Source organism: Pteropus vampyrus, unplaced genomic scaffold, assembly GCF_000151845.1.
Source record: "Pteropus vampyrus isolate Shadow unplaced genomic scaffold, Pvam_2.0 Scaffold520, whole genome shotgun sequence".
Taxonomy (NCBI): Eukaryota; Metazoa; Chordata; class Mammalia; order Chiroptera; family Pteropodidae; genus Pteropus; species Pteropus vampyrus.
Window position 1 is genome coordinate 308610 of NW_011889301.1, and position 19848 is coordinate 328457.

The 19848-nt window shown below is 42.8% G+C and overlaps 2 protein-coding genes across 10 annotated transcripts in view; one reads left to right on the top strand and one right to left on the bottom strand.

The window, feature by feature from the left end:
* Positions 1 to 3923, top strand: part of CDC14B (cell division cycle 14B) — an 81774-nt gene extending 77851 nt beyond the window's left edge. For all 5 annotated transcript variants that reach the window (XM_011383464.2, XM_023525057.1, XM_011383463.2 and 2 more), the window contains one exon: positions 182 to 3923. Coding sequence is in view for 3 of the 5 variants with exons in the window: in XM_023525057.1 (XP_023380825.1) it covers positions 182 to 218 (37 nt within the window). In the remaining 2 variants the exon portion in view is untranslated. The remainder of the gene's footprint in view (positions 1 to 181) is intronic.
* An 8505-nt stretch (positions 3924 to 12428) lies between these two features.
* HABP4 (hyaluronan binding protein 4) overlaps positions 12429 to 19848 on the bottom strand; it is a 28955-nt gene continuing 21535 nt past the window's right edge. For 4 of the 5 annotated variants that reach the window (XM_023525055.1, XM_023525054.1, XM_023525053.1 and 1 more), the window contains 3 exons: positions 17588 to 17759; positions 14616 to 14801; positions 12429 to 12970 (listed from right to left, as the gene is read on the bottom strand). In XM_023525055.1, the coding sequence (XP_023380823.1) occupies positions 12914 to 12970; positions 14616 to 14801; positions 17588 to 17759 (415 nt within the window). In that variant the 3' untranslated portion in view covers positions 12429 to 12913. The remainder of the gene's footprint in view (positions 12971 to 14615; positions 14802 to 17587; positions 17760 to 19848) is intronic. The other variant, XM_011383468.2, reaches the window with a different exon arrangement.

Below are 19848 nucleotides of genomic sequence, written 5' to 3' on the forward strand. Positions count from 1 at the left end.
TTGTCTTTATGGTTGATATTGTACTGTCCTTTCCAAAGTATCTGTTATTAAAGAATTATACAAATTGTATACTTTTTAGCATGTCAGTATTTTTTATTATGTTGCCTTCCTTGTCTTTGATAACTACATATGGGACACTTGAAGACCTTCATGGTAAAATCCTTTTTTTTTTCCCCTGTAGTCCGTCCATTTCAAGGACTAAAACAGTCTTGCGTTAAGTAAAAACCCGTGACCAGAACTGAAGGAAGACTCTAGGAACAGAAAACTACAACAGGACTTAGCACAATTTATTGGGAAACAAAACAAAATTGCAAAAGCCTTAGCTGCTTTCCACCTAAGAAGTTCATTCAATGAAGAAACTGTCCACTGGAGTTTAAGTAACTACATGAGTTTGGGTACAAGTGATGACTCGAAGATGGTCCAACTCTCCTTTTGTAGAAATGTCTCAAGTTGAACCACAAAAAAGCTGTTGTAAATTTAGTCTCAGGTGTAAATATCAAAGCCCTCTGTTATCAGGAGAGCTGACTACTCTGTGTGGTGCATGTGTGTCCTTGTGATGGCAATCATTTTAGCTGCTGGCCTTCAGAGGAATGGAGGAGCTGATGGAGATTTTTTACCTATTTATTTTCTGTTCACCCTGTGTCAAAATTTGTAAAGGTAAAAACAGGCATTACTGAAATGGTACTTCCTGTAATTTGATACTATTGGTGTAATCATCTTCACTTTAATATTTGTAATACTGTTGTAATGTTAACTCTGTTCAGTACCCAAGCTGCTTGTCTTCCACCAAAGAGTGCTTTATTAACAATAATCTGTGAAAACCACATTTGAAGACTGTTGCATGTCGTGATACAAAGTGTTAGTTATGCTGGTAACCTTAAAACTTGCAAGTGAATATTAAGAGTAGCTTTAGAAGACTCAGGAGGAGAAATTGGCTTCAGAGTTGGAAGATTGTTTTAAGTCCTTCCATTTTATGTCACTTAGGAACTGAAGAATTTCAAGGCTGCCCATTTTTGGTTACCCAGTCATACAAATTAAAATAATATTTCCTTCCATGCGTAAAAAAAAACCCTACACTTTTGGTGTTTCCCCTTGGAAACAGTGACCCCAAATAATGGTGGCTTTGAAAAAACTTAACTGCTTTATTAGAGTCTTTCTCTGTAGCATTGTGGACATTTTTGTTATGTGCTCAGCCTAAGGCCATTCACACATTTTTTGATTTCAGTGATAGTTGTTCACATCTGGATTTCAATTCTTTATGAATAAGACACTCACTGTTGCCTTTGGTTAGGGAATTAACTCTTTGCAGAGTGCCTTCTCCCCTCCCCCTGCAGAAACACAGCAGGGTCTGTCTGTGTGATATAAAGCAATCACAAAAACAGAGTTTATTTGCTGATTAAAAAAATTGGGGCCCAAAATATTTTGAAATCACCTTGGTTACTTCTATAATAAGAAGTGAATGGTTTTAGTCATTTTTAACCAAGGTTGACCTATTCTAGTTTGGAGAATGGGGGGATACACTATTAAAAGGCAAAATGTCTTCACATTACAAGATGAATGAATTAGGTCAGTAGGCAATTCCATTTTTAAAAAGCTGCCTTTTGCACAGAACTACGAGGAATTAGAAGTGGTTGGGAAAAACAGACCAAAGTCTGTTAATGCAAAAATAATTGGAAGACCTAGGCTCCGCTTTAGTATTTACTCTCTCAGAGTAATTGTGAGGTTGACTAGCTTCGAGGCTCGGGAGATGGACAACGCCATTGTTGTGGCCAAATGAGCAGCTCTTCCCCGTCAGGCGTGTGGGGATGGGACTGCCAGCTTTCACACACTGGGAACGGTCTCAGAAAAATACTGGTTTTCTACCCCTGGATGTTCTTCACAGGCACAAAGACTGACTTGCCTGTTGGGAAGACTGCTTTTCAATAAGCTTTGGGTGGGAAGAGAAACATTCCATTTGCTGTGTTGTGCTGGGAGATAATATTAAATATTCAAACTGCCCAGGCATAAAACATTGAATTCTCAGGGCAATTCTTCTTCCCTTTATACTTTTAAAGGCTATCTCTTGCATCAGTAACCCAGGTGGTTGTGAAAATCAAATTTTCATCTGAACTGTTCTTGATTTGGCTTTTTATTACGTCAGAACAAGTAAATGTGCTGTCCCCTCCCAGAGATAAGCCATTTGGTGTCTTGGCCAAGAGTGAAAAATTTGGGCTTCAGTGTTAACCACAGTATTTTTTTCTTTTACGAATTGCCTTTTTGTGTTGGCAATTTTATGTGTTCATGTTTCCAGCTAGAATTGCGATCACTGGAGTTCTTTCTAAAAATCCTTGTATTTAACAGGTTTGTTACTGAAATAAGTCATAGGAAACTGTGATTTGATAAAGAGTCATTTCTTAGAAAACACAAAGGACATAGCACAGTATTAAACCTATGGGGGGGCCTATCTAGAATCAGGAAGTCTCTGAGTCAGGCTGAGGGAGACTTCTTTCCTGCTCTGAATAAGAGTGGACTCTTTTTCCCCCAACTGAACCTTTAACACACTCAGAATCTTCTGCGATTCTGATTTTGAGTCCTTGTTATAGAAGACCTTGTTGCTGTGGAATATGAAACAGGGCATGTCAGATGGAGAGATTCCTTTAACTTAAATAAATTTGAAAGTACACCACGATAGTTTTCATTGGATTTAAAATTAGAATTGAATATTTTTAGATGCCCTTGAAGCTTTCTGGGGACTCAAATCATCAAGAGTCAAGGACAGTCCAAAGGAAGGGCATCTGCAAGACTGGGTACCTAGATGTGTAGACAGACTTCTGTTTCGTATTGCTAAAGAAAACCTAGGAATCTCTACGACCTGTCAGTGAAGAGGGCGGACCCCGAGCACTGCCTCACTAAAACAAGTAGCCTTTCTTGTCAAGTGTAGCTGCTTCCTAGTGGCACCGCTGCTCTTCTAGTCTCCAGAATTATTCTGTTCCAAACTTGATCACCTTAGCCTCTCACCCACTCACTTTCTTCCCTGCCCTCCTACCCCTCTCAGGGGTGATTTCTACCTCTTTTCTTGGGCCCAGACCAGTTTTAGAGGAGTGCCCCAGTGTTCTCACGAGGCAAAGATGTTTCCTTTGAGGGCCTGATCCCCACTCGGTGAGCTGTGTGGGCCCTCGGGCATCTGGCTGGTGGTGTGCCAAGAGCTCCGGGAGCCTTTCTTTTGCTTGAATCACTGTTCATGACACATGAGCAATGTACTCCTTCGATATTCTAAAAGTAGCTTAACTGCTTCTCTTCATTTTAAATAGTAATTATTGTACTTTGGAAAGCAGTGCTCATCAAAAACCATAAAAACCTACTTCTTTGATAGTTATCTCCCACTGACACTGTCCTTGTGAGGCTAGCTGCTGCTCCTCCATTTCTCCTAAATCTGAGTATTCTCCCTGTCGCCAAGTGGAAATACTACAGATGTGTTTAAAAGACTGGACAATTCACCTATACTGTGTAGGAAATTACCTCCTTAATTGCCCAGTAGAATTAAATGTCAGCAGATATGTTCATTTGATTATAGTACTGCAGTTTTATATTAGTAATTTGCAGACTTTTATCTAACCTGCACTCATGTACAGATTATTAAAAGTTTTTAAATGTAACTGATTAATCACTATTTGATCAACCATTGTCTTGATTTTTTAAATTAAAATGTATATTTCTAATCATATTTTATAAAGCTGGAAGAACTGGTTGAATGAATGTTTATTTTCCTGAAGGTATTTTTAAGATAAAGCTTCATAAAGGCCTGTAAACTTTACATATCTATGTAGTTTGATACGTATTGTTGCATTTGGAAATTGTGTTATTGTTAACTGGTTTTATACAAAATATTGAGTAGTGGAAATTGTGTAATTATAATCATGTAATTAAAAGTATTAACCAAATAACCTTTTGGTTTATTGTATTCCTTACCATTCTGAATTGTGGGAGGCAGTAATTAAAATATATAAAGCAGATGATAACCTTCAGTGTTCGTTTGCCAGGGCTGCAGTAGCACAATACGATGGACTGGGAGTCTTAAACAACAGAAATTAATTAATTTTCTCACGGTCCGGGAGGCTGGAAGTCCCAGATGACATTGTCGGCAGGATTGGTTTCTTCTGACGCCTCTCTCGTTGGCCTTTTCTCTGAGCACTCCTATCCCTGGTGTCCTTGTCTGTCCTTATCTCCTGTGTCACCAGTCGGATTGGATGAGGGCCCACCTAATGGCCTCATTTTAACGTAATCACCTCTTTAAAGGCCATGTCTCTGAATAGTCACATTCTGAGGTGTCGTGGGTTAAGACTTCATTTTAAGAATCTGAGGGGATACAGTTCAGTCCATAATACCTTCCCCAGGATAAGATGGTGAGCAAGTAAGGGGGCCCGTTATGAAATCATTCTATACACAACCACCAACCAGCTCCAACAACGCAAAGGTTTGACTTTCTGAAAACACACATCAATCAGGACTTCGGAGTCTCAGGTCAGAGACAGCAGTCCCTTCGTTTTACTTGCCAAGGTCGGCATCAAATGCTGGGGGAAGGGCAGGACCAATGCTCGAGTCTCCCACATCCTGATATATCTGGCCCAGGGCGCCATCAGCAGTGCTGTTTACCTGCTCTCCCTCTTGGTGGTCTCTTGTAGGGCAGGACCCTAAAGACCTAATTAGTGCCCAGGCCGTCACGCAGAGGTTGTGTCTAAGACATTGGAGCTTGTTCTTGAGTAGTGCTGTCCAGTTCCCCGAGGAGCTTAGCTTTGATTCACGCTGGGGTATGAGTTTTCAAAGCATGAACCAAAGGGACCTGCCTTTTTACCCTTATCCAAACCGCTACCACCAGAGTGGGAATTGCAGGCTCTGCCCTCTGTTTGAAAGTGCAGCAACTACCTGCCCCTCCGTGGTTTACCATGAGGCTAGTGCTTGGTCACGTACCCCCTGGTAACCAACTGGAGCTCGGATGGTTGGCGAGGTAAACCACGGAGGGGCAGGTAGTTGCTGCACTTTCAAACAGAGGGCAGAGCCTGCAATTCCCACTCTGGTGGTAGCGGTTTGGATAAGGGTAAAAAGGCAGGTCCCTTTGGTCCCTGCAGTATAATTTCATGTGTTTTTAAAGATTATGGTCCCTTAGTATTTTTCGTACCTGCAGCATAATTTTATGTGTTTTTAAAGAGATCATATTATATTTTGACTTTTGAAAGGAGAATTTCATGCTCTGAAGGTAAGGCTCTTGATATTGGTTTGTTGAGATGCAGGGCTGGGGCATGCTTAAGTAGCAAAGGCCCCTTCCTGAGGCCCCTGAGTTTACTGAGATAGTGAGTTGATACAGAAAGAGCAATCAATGATGTGCATTCTAAAACAAGCTCTGCCACTTATTCTGTAACCATGGGGATCCTTTATCTGCCTCTTGGCCCTCACTTTGTTCATCTGTAAAATTAGAATAGTAAGTGTGTAGTATTTGAATTAAAAGAGATCAAAGCACATGAGTGTGCCTTAGCATGGGTCCCAGTGCCAGCCCGGAGCATAATGCCCAGTGACTGCTTTTCCTTCTATGAGTCTTAAGTGCAGTTGTGGGTGCACCGGAAGAGAGCGTGGTAGGAGGAATTCAGAAACATTTTTTGCCTGCTTCGGGCAAAAGCTGGGGTTTTCCAGCTTTTTACTGTTATAACACTGCATGAACATTCTCATCTGTAAATTCTCCGTGGGGGATGCTGGTTATTTCCTTAGGATAAATTTTTACAGAAGGCATTTCTAGGTCAAGGATATGCAAAATTAACGTTAAAGTTTTTGATGTCTACCACATCGAAAAGCAGCTTGGGAGAATTGTTCAGAGCACCGACTCCGGACCCAGACTATCTGAGAGCAAACCTTTGCTTGGCCTCTTATTAGCTATGTTCTTTGGGCCAGGATGACAATATCTAATAGGGTTATATGAGGATTAAATGAGTTAATATTTGTTAATTACTTAGAACAAGTGCCTGGCACATTACTAAGAGCCATATATGTTATTTAATTAAAAAGTAAAAATGTTGCCTCGATCCTGTCCAAAAGTACTATGACAATGTACAGTCCTCCCCTCTACTCACCTTCCCTCTCAGCAGCTGTTATGACATTGCTGAGCAGGTTAATTAATAGCCCCGGTGTTACTCTCTGCTATGTATAGTCATCTTTTAGCTGCCCCATTATTCAGACTTGGGGCATTTTGTCTTTTAAGTGGTTGGCACAATATGTTCCTAATGTTATAGTCTCACCATTTTCCCCTGCTCCCTCACTGGGGATGCTGGCCCAGCCCTTGTGGGAATGAGACTCCTCCACACCCCCGCTCTAGCACATCTGGCTGCCTTCCCTTGTTTCTAACTGTGTCTCATCTCTTTGCTAGCAAGTCTGCATGGTTTGGATATGCTTCTGGATGACAGGTGCTCCATCCACACAGAAATGTCCAGGTAAGGGGGCCTCCTGTCCAGCTGGCTACCACCAGGGCACTGGCCTTGGCCCCTTGCATTCTTAGAATGGCCAAATACATCTTTAAGCGAGGAGAGGCTTTGTGGGGGAAAGAGTAGAGGGGGTGGTGTGGTTTGTGCTTTGTTTTACTTGGAGAAAGACAATGGTTTCTTCTCAGCATGGATGTGCTTCTCTATGTAAAACAAGGTGACTTTTCAGGCAGGACAATTCTTCCTTGCGTAGGACTTTCCCGAGAATGCAGCCAGTTGGGCACCGCCTTCCTCCCCCCGCCCCCTCCCGCCCATCCCACCCCATCTACTAAATGCCAGTCACATTCCCAGCCATTGGATAATCCAGACACCCCCACACATTTTCAGCCACCTTCAGGTTGGAAACTGCTGATGAGTTCCTGGTACAGTTTACTGGGCCATGTCATGAAAACAGCAACAGATGCTCACCGGACCCTGCTGAAGTGAATATTGTTCTCCTGCCTTGTTCTGCTCCGGGCCAAACTCCAGTGGGTAGAGGAAGGGGCCGGAGGAAAAGGTTTCATTTAATAGAGGGGGCAGCAGTGGAGCTCACTCTTGGGACTGGGGCTCATGAATATTCATGAGACTGGGGGACCCTGAGACTTCAGGTCGGGCCTTGGGTGGGTGAGTGAACTGCCTGCCTGTCTGGCTTATCCCCTACCATGTAGCAGCCCCAGAGAGGTTGCCAGGCCTGCCCTCTCCATGGCCCTGAAAGAGACAGCTGGGCCATACACTAACTAGAGCACCATAGACATGCCAGTGATTGGCACGTCCTTAAGAAATAGTTAAGTGTATCCACTCAGCATTGTTGAGCAGGGCTGGACAGAGGGGAGATGGCTGGTGGCCACTGTGGACCACTCATTCAGAGTGATTCTGCTGTGGCTGACCCCAAATTTGCCTTGTGGTTAACCAAGTGTAGCGCACGCACCTCGAGGTCTTCAGACAGCATGTTAAACTAGTCCTTGCCACCCCCAGAGACTCCTTGAAACAGATCTTGGTGTTGTAAACACAACTCTGTCCACCTCCTCCCTTTTCCAGTGATGGTTGGCTGTCACGGGCTGTAACCCTTCTAGACCGGCTTTTAATCTGGCTCGGGCTCCGCAGGCACTAGACCTCCAGAGGTTTTCCTGGACAGCACAGCGTTCACCGACGGAAATTCTCTCAAGGTGCAATTTAAGCCTTGTTTCCTCAGGCCTACGCCCATGCCTCAGCATATGAGCAAGAGTTTTTTTCCTCGTTCTTCCGTTCGGTGTTGAGATTTCAGACCAGGACCAGAGTGGGGCTTTCCTGTAGGTCACCTGAGGGGGATGACTGGGTTTGGGAAGGGACCAGGCAGGCACCTCTGTGGTAGCGGTTTAACCCCAAACCCCCGTAGACAGTGTTTCTTGAACTTTCTTGTGTTAGGGGCCCCTGTGGCTATCCGATGGAAGCAGAAGTCCTTCTGAAAGTCCCCAGAAAAGTTCATGCAGAATTTTTGAAGTTTATAAACAGGCCCTCTATGGCCTCACTGGCTGGGCACTGTCCAACTCTACAGGTGCTGTTTGCACAGAAGGGCACACCCTGGAGGTGGTTCCTAAAGGAGCCTATTCAACAGTCATCCCAAGGTTTTCCAGGTCTTTCTAGAGATCCTTGGTGAAAATCCCTGAGTAGTGCCTTTCCACCCTGGCCACAGTTCCCTGGGTCTGGATGGAGCCAGGGTAAGAGGTTACCACTGTCCTCACTGGGTCCCCCGGCCTCTCCATTTCTCCTGCTTCCTTTCTATGCACCTTTCTTTCCCTCTTACTGAAGACCTCTCCAGGATCCCTGATTATTCCTACTCACTTTCCCTCACCACCAGAACATTCAAGTTCCGATCATTTTGCATTGCTGAGAATTTAGCTGTCACCTCACTTTAAAAGTTTTCTGTTGCTCTGATGCTGCCAGTATCGGGCGGGGGGAGGGGGGTGAGGGGGGCTGAGTGGGGGAGTACAGACCAGGGCCACCAGCACAGTTGTGCAGGTACATTGATGTGTGTGAGCTTCCCTGGGGCTGGATAGTGCATATCTCTGGTGGAGATGCCCTCAGTGCCTCTGGCAGGGTGGCTGTCTGCCAGAAAATAATTTTCCCTACCTCACTGGCTTGAGAACTTTTGAAAATTCTGAGCCTCCTGAGGGACTTACGTGCAAGTCGATGCCACTCCATTTTCACATGACAGGTACTTTCCAACTTATACATGATTTTGTGCTCCTAAGTCAGCTCTCAGAAACTGCGCTACAATTTTGCAAAGAAACAATGCTTAGAAGGCAGCTGGTTCTCTGCTCCACTGGCTCGATCTGCTCTCCCCACACATGGAGCCTGCTTTTGCCCATAGCAGAGCTGTGGTTGGGTTCAAGAGCCACTATGGTTTGATCAGGGCAAGTCCTACTGAGTCATGGGTAAGCTTGTGGCCAAGGAAAAGGGCCTAGGGGAGGTGCCAGGAACTGTTAGGCCTTAGGCTCCATAAGGCCCCAGGAGATCCAAGCTTCTATTCCTGTCTCCACCAGTACCTTGCTGGCAACCTTGAACATAATGTCTGTGGCCGCTCAAAACTTGCCATCTCCACCTGTGCAGGAGCTATAATAAAGCTAAGAAAACTGCTAATCCCATCATGCTTTGGGGTAGACTCACTCAAGCTACCACTGCAAGCAGTCACGGGGTTGCAGGGTTGCCGTGGCTTACTACCTTACCCCAGGGAGTGGCTGAGCGCAGTAGCACACAGCACACACTCAGTGTGACTCCTTTGGTTGTTGTGGTACTTGTCCTTTGGCCTTGCCCTGTACCTCTACTAGCGGTTTTGCACTAGGAACTGGTCATTTAACTAGAAGTTTTGGGAGTGTGTAGAAAGAATACTGGCCTGGGGAATGAATCTTCTTTCTGCCTCATCTCATCCCCTCCCTGCCCAAATCCCAACTAGGAAGCAAGAAAGATGGATGTCTTTCCCTGTTCCCTGACTGTAAAGTGGTGAGACAAAACAGCACAAGGCAGCCCCTCAAGGAATGCTTGTTTCCTTAGGTTACCCAGGTTCTGCAATAAGGACAGAGAAGGAACTCAGACTTAAAAGACATCCAGATAAAGGGCAAAGCTGTGATGTTACTGGTGAACCCTGGGGCAGTGCTTCCTATCAGATGGGACAGTGGCTCCTTTCAGAGGGAGAGGAGGCTGTGGTGGGCACAGTCACAGTGGACAGGCTTCTGGGGAAATCAGTTTCTTGACTTTTCTTTTCTCCATGTTGTATTTTACAATAGAGTTAAGTACCCGCTTTTCCCCTCCCTCATTCTCTTTACCACATAAATACAGGCCCCTCTGGGACAGAGATCCAGGGAAAGGCTCACACACTTGGCACATCTGGGCAGTAGTGCTGGCTGCCCAAGGGCCCGCCTTCTGGCCAACGATGGAGAAAATCTAGAGAAAGGGCCAGCCCCTGGGGGCTGTCCCAACACAGCGTGATACTCCCGAAGCTGAGGAAAAACAGGAGCAAAAGGAAAATGGGATCTTTTCTCAAAGTGAAACTCTACTTATCCAGCCGGATGATGCTATGTTGAGAGGGAGGGCAGACCAGCTCACTGCTGGCAGCGTAGCTCTTGCTGGAATAGCTTAGAAGGGAGCAGTTCCTGTTTTTAGTGCGAGGGCTGACTGACCTTTCCTAGTTCTGGGTCCAGCTGCTCCATAGGACTTGCCAATACCACATGGTGTGGTTTCAAAGGAAAAACAATGCCTCCACCTCTGAAATACCTATGCACTAGGATAGTGAACAAAGAAAAAGGACCTGAATCAGTGACCAACACTAGAAAAGGGGGTGCCTATTATGGCTTCTCTGGCTCTGAGGAGTCTGCCTTGCGATGAAAGTGTTAAATGCTTATTAGGCTAAAGATGTCCTGGCCAGATGTTAAAACCAACCAGTGCATGGTTTTAGCTTTCTCAAGTCTGTCCCAGCCAGCAGCAGCTTCTGGAGCGAGCCTGCCTCTTCCCAGACCTTGTCAGATGTGCAGGGGTAACAGCTGTCAGGGGTCACACCTCCCCATTCATGGGGCTCTCCCAACTGCAGACTTTGGGACATCCCAAGCCCAATCTGTCTTCAGTTGCTGCCCTGGTGGCCTATGATCAAGCAGTGAGCTCCTTGGTTGAGAAGGGATCCAAGTCAGGTTTGGGGCTGACACACCTGCCCTTGGAATTCAAACATACTTGACCTCCACTTTTCAAGATAGTCTTTGAAGCCCCCAAATTTTGTGGGGTTAATTTGCTTAGTATTAAGTTACCAGTCAGAAACGTGCCCTGCCTTATGACAGCACATCTACACACAAGCCACTCAAAGGAGTCTGGCAAGGGAACTTTGATCTGGAAGGCTTTGCCTTGTGTATAGGTTCACAGACATAATCCTCCTGCCTCCTCTTCTGATTTTCCCTATAGCACATTAGGGATTTCCCCTGCCTTTTGCTTCTGCTTTGTCTTCCTGGGGCACTGGACTGCAACGACCATGTGATAACAACCTGACATCCACTGCCTCGCCACATAGGGGAGAGGTAGCCCCGGTAAACAAAGTAAGCCCTCTACAAGCTCAGAAACTACCACAGCCCCCAAAGCCATTTTCAATCCCAAGACTCGAGACTGCTCCAGGGTACAAAAATCTTCAGTGTGTTTGGGAAGGCTAAAGTGTTTGCAAACAACATTAAACCTAGCACTATGGGCTTTTCAAGTGTTAATTCTCGAAAGGGATCAGTTTTGCCAATCCTCAAAGCCAAGGCAAGGCAAAATGACTTAACATGACAGCCTCATGTTGCACCAGCAGCTTATTATGGCTGAATCTGACATTCACCCTCACAAGACTTCTTAATTTAGATCAGGGAACTCCATTCACTATGTCTTTTCCAGGGAGAGGGAATAAAACAATCAATTAATATACCTTAGTACTTCAAAATTAATAACAAGAGACCAAAAGTAGGCCGTCATCCACAGGAAAAGTCCTTAACTGGCTGTCACATGACTAGGGGTTCAGCTCTGAGTTTTCAAAATATGTGACTTTCACTGGGGCCCTTTCCCACATTCTGTCTTGACCTGGGTGTGATCAAAACGATTCAGCTTTCTATACACAAAGTTAGGAGGGAATACCAACCTTTATTTATACTCGGGTTCAAATTCAGAGCCATCTTAGTGTAGCGAAGCGGGAAAAAGCACAGATCCTGGGGCCAAGGTTCAAATTCTAACACAAGCATGTTAACTGTGTCACAACAGGCAAATGTTACCCACAGTTTCTTCAAGTTGGGAGAACATCACCCCAGCTTTCAGCAGCTGTTATAGCTACCTCTGCCCCAGCCCCGATGCTGGGCACTAACCCTTACAGGCAGCCCGGCTGAGAGTGTGGGCTCTACAGGTCTCAGCTTGCTGGTTAGGGTGGGACTGGGGAATTTACTGAACCTCTGCTGTAGCCCCAAACCCCGAACATTCACCAAAGGCAAGAAATAGGAACTCGAACTGGTGCAAGGACTGAGTGAGGAAAACTGCATGTGAGTGTTCAATACATATTAGCTATTTACAAGTCTTGCCCAGGACAAAAAGAGAGGGTTTTTGTACATGGGTGCTGAATTCTGACACTTAGTTTCGAGGGAGAAAAGGATATGGTGTTACGTTGCAACGCTCTGGCGCCTGGACCTTTTCATTAGATTGGTGGGTTAAATAACATGATTATAAAAATCATAGATTTAATACTCATCCTAAAAACCACCCGAAGACTAAATATCACATTTATACTAAGCATGTGTGTACATACACACAGAAACCACGAGGTAGTTTAAATCACTATTAAAAAAAAACAAAACTTTCCCTAATTCTGTCACAGAGTGTTAATCCATGGCCACACAATAGCTATTTAAAATTATCAGTTAAATGAAAAACAAAACTCAAAAAGTCCCAGGAGAGTATAACATTTACAAGTAAACAGTAAATACAATTGTATTTTAATATCTTGGTCTCTGAAAACTAGGCTGTGACTGCTTTAAATTAATGGTCCAAGATATATGTATCTCCTTTAATAGTAAAGGATATGGACTTCCAATATCTTTACAACTTACTAAGTAGACTCAATAGATTCTATTTTATAATCTCTATGTACACATTTTAAACTATTTCTGGACTTCATTTGGAAATTCTTAAATAAAAAAATAATCCCCATTCTCCACCTTATTGGGAAAGTGCCAGACTAACCCCTGGCTGGAACTGCAGCTCTAGACTGGAGAAATCGCTATCGCACCTCCCCAAGCCTCCCTCTCCCCAGGTCAAAAAAGTACAATGAATTCACACTACACAGGGGAAAAGCAACATCTATTGTTCTTAGAGTCTGACTCTCTTCCCCATAGCAAGAAAAGTCTCTTCATAGGTATGCCAATGCTGTTCTAAGTTGCCAGGGAAACAGGGCTCTCTCAAGCCAAAGCAGGAAAGTCTTCGGGGTCATCCGGGTTTGGAGCAACATCTTGAGTCTAAAAAAGAAAAGTTTTGAAACCAGCTGTCATTCACTCATTCCTACTTGAGCAGAGCATTGTGTGCCCACTCTCACCTAGGGGCAGGGTAACCCAAACACTGAGGGAGAGATAAGTTCCCAGTGGAAGAGAGTTGCAGGGTCACAGAGGTGAGGTGCTGCCTCTGAGTTGCAATGCGGAAGGGTGCTTGTTCTCTCTCAGACTCACTCCTGTATCCTCTGCAAAATGGCTGGCAGCACCCGCCTCCCCCTTTTCTTCCCACAAATCCTTACTGAGTGACCCTTTTTGTATCTGGCACTTCCTTCACTCAATGTACATGGCAGAATGTTTACTATATGAAGATATAAGGATGATTATAGTTCTCACCCTTGAGGAGCTCAGAGGGTGAGGGGGAGAAATACTGAGAAAGTTACAGTGCAGTAACTTCAGTAACAGATGCTCTGGGAATGGGGCCCACCCGTCCAAAGCAATTTGGTGGCAAAGTACACATCGTGATCAGGGAAGTTTTTCTGGAAGAGCGGGTTTTCCCAGAAGTAAGCATCAGAGAATGAGCAAAGAGAACATGGATTCTGAAACTGCAACCTGACAGAGAAGGGGAGTTTAGGGATGGAGGGTGGGGCCTGAGGGCAGTTCTAAGCTGGAAGAGCACAGGTGAGCTTTTGTTCCTTAATTAGTATGACAAACCAACCGTGGGCACTCCTCCCAGGGGCTGTTCCTGGGAGCAAGAGAATTAGGCAGCAAAAAGGACATTTCTAAGACCAGCCACAGAGAAGGGACTGCTCCTGCTCCATCATCACAAGGACTCTGTGGTGGCCCATACTGGCCACAGGGCCTTGTGCCCAACTCCCACTAAATAGGTATTCATATATTTGTTCATAAAACATTTATGAAGCACCTATTACACACACTGTACTAGGCCCTGGGGAAACCAACAATAAGCAAAAGCAGATGTGGCTGCTATTGTCCACTGCAGACATAGCAGCTCAATTAATAATCACACTAATGAGAACACAATTACGAATGGCGATAAAGCTTCAAAGAGAAGAAATGAAATTCCTTGCTCAAGGACTCTGACCTGGTCTGGAAGGAAATGTGATCAAAGAACCCTTCTCTGAGGAGTCCCAGATTAGAGATGTTGTTCTAGGTGGGCAGGCAAGGGCCCCTGGGGTAAGAAGCAGCATGTCTACAGAGGTAGGGCAGAGCTGGCTGAGGAGCCAGGAATAATGGTCTGAGGTGAGAAGGTGATCCATAAAGAATTCTGTCTGTCCTGAAAGTGACAAGTACACAGGGCATATAATCAGACCATTGTGTGTAAGCAACTTCAGGTGATCCGATTTGATCTTAAGCCTGGGGATCTTGTCTGATGCAGATGAGTGAGTTTTTCTCCAGTTCTGAGTAAACCTTCAGGCCAGATAGTGGACCTCCCTGGAGATCCTGGAGGTCAGGGCTACAGAATACTCTGTTTCCAACTAATGTCCATGATGCTGACGTAACCATTCCAAACATCCCAACATCAGACCAACACTAGATAGTGGAGGAACCCATGACAGAACCTGATGACCCTCCAAAATTAGACTGTAGACCTAGGGCATCCTCATCTTGTCGTATCCTTCAGAAAACCAAGATTTAAAATCCAAACACTTACCACCACTTCTGCTCTCGGTCCATAGTTCTCTGTCCTTCTGATCCTTCCCCGGCCTCCCCGTGTGCCACCTCTGGCTCCACGCCCAGGACGAGGGAGGTTACCAAAATTAATCTCCAGCTGGGATGTGATGTCATTGGCTGCTTTCCGAAATACGTGGGCATCATCCTCATAGTCATCCTTTACCATCTGAAACACAGTTACAGCATTACACATACACACCCATCTCCATGGACACTCATTCAACTCAGTGTCCTAGCGATATGCTGCAAGGGAGCTAAGATGGCATCATGGCCAGAAAGTGGCCCCTTCTGATGTGTTGCTGGCACTGAACTGCGGGGCTAAGCAGAGGAAGAGACGATGCTACTTTAGTTCCAGCACAAGGAGCTGCTGCACATTTCAGAACCACATGTTCTCCTACTCGGTCTTAATCCGAACATCTTTGACCTTATTATTACTTCAAGCGAGGCCAAATTTCTATCAGTTTAGCAGGTTAAGAGCTAAGATTTGACATGACTAACAGAAATTGAGATAAATGTTTTACATGTGACTGTATTTCACTGATTAAAAAGTTTTTAATGTCTGCCTTTTGTTTTATTTGTTCACAATGTTACTTTGATAAGTAAGGATATATACCCTCCCTAGAATAGAACTTGATGGAGAAACTCCTTTCAATATGGGTACTGACCGCACAAATACCATGTTAAAAACTGGATGGTCTGCAATAAACAATTCTGACTATATATAAAAATGGTAAAACAGCGGAGTATGGTTACCTGAGGGTTGCTACCAATGCCACACAAAGAACTCTGGTGCTTTTTAAGAGCTGCTTTAGTTAAAATTTTTTGAGAAAGTACATTTTATTGTAAGAGGTCAAAAAAGTTCTGTCTCTAGATAAATTAAATAAATCTCCAAATTTGATTTGTCTTCAATTCTTAATAATGGATAAAAAATATCTCACTTTTAAGTACAACCCTACAGAAAAAATGCCAACGATCTTGGATGAGAATCTCCAAAGTGCTATCAGGTTAAACGTTTCTACAACTTGTTCAGGAAATGAAATCAAACTTCCCCGAGCGCATCAACCCTCTTTGGCCATATGTTCATTACAGGTTTCATGTTTAACATTCATGTCTCCTTCAAAGTTTCAGATTAAAATAAAGCAGAGGACTTAGTTGGATGGATTCTTAATGCTAAAAGAGTGAAGGAAAGAACAATTCAGGGCACTCTGATAAAAAGAGACACACGAAAATATAGTTAAGAGGCAAAATAATAAACCACTGCCTCCTGGTTGAGAAAACTGGCTATCAGCACCACAGCAGGGAAAAGGTGACGCCTTCCTAATAAGAAAGAAGGGACAATGAGCAATGAATGCCGAGTGAGCTAACGGTCAGAGGCCAAAGTGCTGTAAGAGCCCAGCTCTATTCATAGGCTACTGTTAGGTCTGAACTTTGCAAACAACAGAGCTCCAAGCAAATGAGAAGTTATTATTCTACTGCTCTTGTCTCTTAGGGTTCCTAGAACAAAGTAAACTAGTGACCCCGAGGTCTGGCTAATGTTGCTTTAAGAACAATTCCTGGCTAAAATCTTCAATGCTTTAAGATTAACAAGGACCAAAGATGTGTGCTTTACTGAGACAAAGCTCGATGACTCAGCTAACCCAGTTGCTTCAAATATTCCAGGAGACCTCTCTTTGGAGCCAGGAAGGATGAATCTAGTGTGGATTAAGGAAGAGCAGCTTCTATTTTTACATTTTGCATCCTGACAGCACATTCGTTTTAGGCAAGGCTTTATTTACAATTCCCCGGAACAAAAAAGAACAAAGAAAGTGGATAGGAAAAGAAGCAACCCAGCTAACTGATGGACTAGTAAAAAATATCTCCAGAGATTTCCAAGTGAATAAGGCTCTGGCCTCCCCTGTGTACAAAAAGCCATTTCTTGTGGGACAGCTCAAAAGTTACTAGTAAGACTTCTAAGAGCTTGGACTGACCAAAACAGGAGGGTAGGAGGGGATCCTGTACTATAAATGACCCTCTAATGAAAGTATTGATTCAAAGAATACAACTAACTAAAGTGCAAATGAAAACATAGATTTACATAGTACAAAATTCCTGTTTCAAACAGAAAATCAATGAATAATATCCAGCAGAAAGGAAGAGTTTGCTCATCACCATCACTGACCCAGAAAATGGTATCAAGATAAACAGCTATGATTGAATGATGCAAATTATAAATTTTAAAATTAGAATGCTTGAGTAACTTAAACAGAAACTACTTAAATGACTTGCTGACCATCCTTATCTATGTATGCTGATAGATATATTTTTTAAAAAGCTGAGGCCTCCAATAAAGTTGAACATAAGGCCCTCGCAAAAGAGGCGCTGTGAGCAATCCTGACTGGCCAGCAGGCTGCTATAGCCGCGTCTGCCCATACTGCCAGACCCGTCAGGCTCCTGAGTTTCAGCAGCAGTTACGCAAAGGGATAAAAGCTGCTTGCTACAGTAGTACAAGAAAAGCATCACAGAGCATAGCACCTGACCGGTTTAAAATGATCAACCCCTCCTAATTAAATGCTCTTACTAAGAATTAGAGCTGAAGGTAATTTAATCATGGAAATGCAGAGTAGTCATCCTTTGAAATGGCACCATTCATAAAACATTCCATACATCTCTTTTGAAACAAAAATGAAGTGCAATTAATACACAGTATTTGCACAGTCTGAGTACAGTTCTGGGGTAAGCAGAAAATTCACTGTCACTATTACTGCTTTGTATTAAATGTCAAGAAGTCAAGATCCAATTATTTCACAGTAAAGATACAGTAAAATTTGGCACATATCATCTCAATTACTCTTAGGCAGAAACTAGAATGCCAACTACTAATGTTCCATTCATTTTCAAAACAGAAGTAGAAAGGCCTATTTCATTTCCCATAAGGTGGTGAAGATTACTCCAGATACACAACATCATGCTTACATCATCTCTGTATTTGGACTCATGTATCACCACTGCTTTGGAAGGGACGGTGGACTCGGGTTTCCGGATGTTAAATTCAGGCTTTGGTCTGGTCTGTTCTTGAAGATTTTTCCACTCATCTAGGGTCATCTCTTGAACTTGAGTTTCTTCTTCTACCTCCAACTCAGGAACTCTATGAAATGTAATCATAAAGAATAATTTTTGATGGGTCTGAGATGTCTATTTTCTCAAAGAAAAAGTCATAAGCATTAGTTTAACATACTTTCATGGTACTGCATCTGTAATCTAAGATAAAAACTTTTTGAGCCATAAGCTTCCTTATTTTATTTTCATCATTTTATGCCATTACTGTCAACTGAAGATACTTCCCGTCTGTGTCCAAGCAGTCTTTGAAAAGCAGGAACATCACTATCCCAATAACATTCACATTGCACTTTACCACCAGCCTCTCCCTCCCCAGATGGTATTACACATAAATTAGATAATTGCAAAAGAAAATGGGAGAAGCTACTGAGACCAAAACAAATACAGGGAACCATAAACAGGGGTTATAAAGCAATGGGCCACAAATGCATACTTTTGTAAATATCCCCTTTAAATTCATAAATTTAAAAAAGTAAACAAGATAGATATGTAGATCAACGGAAAAGTCCAGAAATAAACCCTCACATTTATGATCGATTGAATTTTTTTGGACTACGTTCCAAAGACAGGAGAAAGAATAGTCTCTTCAAGAAACGGTGCTGAGAATACTACATATCCACATGCGAAAGAATGAATATAAGAGTTAAAAGTACAAAACTCTAGAAAACATAGGTATAAACCTTCATGACTTCGGATTAAATGATAGTGTCTTACATATGACACCAAAAGTACAAGCAACAAAGAAAACAAATAAAATGTATATCACCAAAACTGAAAACTTTGTACTCCTAGGGATACCATCAGGAAAGTAGAAAGACAGCCCACAGAATGGTAGAAAATATATGCAAATATATATGTGATAAGGGACTTACATCTAGAATACATAAAGGAACCTTACCACTCAATAAAAAAGAAATTACCCAATTGAAAAATAGGCAAAGCTCTGAACAGACATTTTTCAAAAAAAAAAAAAAAAAGGTCTATAAATAGCCAATAAGATGCTTAACATCATTAGCCATATGGGAAATGCAAATCAAAACCACAATGACTTACACCACTCCACACTCACTGGGATAGTTAGAATCAAAAAGAACATTTTAAAAAGTGTTCTTTTTGGTGAGGATGTGGAGAAATTGGAACCTCATACACTGTTGGTGGGAACATAAGATGTGGCTATTATGGAAAAGTCTGACAGTTCCTCAAAATTTAAACAGAGAGCTACCATCTGACCTAGCAATGCCACTCCTAGGTATATACCTATGAGAAATGAAAACATATGTCCATGTAAAAATTTAAACTAAGACTCACGTAAATATTCGATAATGCTGTTTACAGCAGCATTGCTTATAATAGCCAAAAAGTAGAAATAGCCTAAATGTCCATCAGCTGATAAATGGTAAACAAAAAATTGGTATATGTATATTATAGAACATTATTTGGTTATAAGAAGAAATGAAGTACTGATACATATTACAACATGAATAAACTTTGGAAACATTATGTTAAGTGAAATAAGTCAGGTACAAAAAGCTAATGTGTGATACCATTTATATGAAATATCCAGAAAAGGCAAATTCATAGAGACAGAAAACAAATTAGTGGTAGCCATGGACTGGGAGAGAGAAGATAGGAAGTGACTGCTAAATGGGTATGGGGGTAACGAAAATGTTCTGGAGTTAGATAATGATAATGGTGGTATAACACTGTGAATGTACTATATGTCAATTGCACACTTTCAATTATGTTATATGTATTTTACCACTAAAAAAAAGAATATACAAAAAAGAAATGAAGTACTAATACATCCTATGACATGGATGAACCTGAAAACATACTAAGTGAAACAAGCCAGACACAATATGACAAGTATTATATTCCACATATGTGAGGTACCTAAAATAGGCAAATTCATAGAGACAAAGTAGAATAAGGGTTACCAGGGACTGAGGGGAGAAGGGAACGGGAAGTTATTATTTCATGGGTACAGAGTTTCCATTTGCAACAATGAAAAACTTCCAGAGACAGATGGTGGTGACGGTTGCACACAATGTGAATGCAATTAATGTCACTAAACTGTACAATTGAAAATGGTTAAAATGGCAAGTTTTATGTTATGT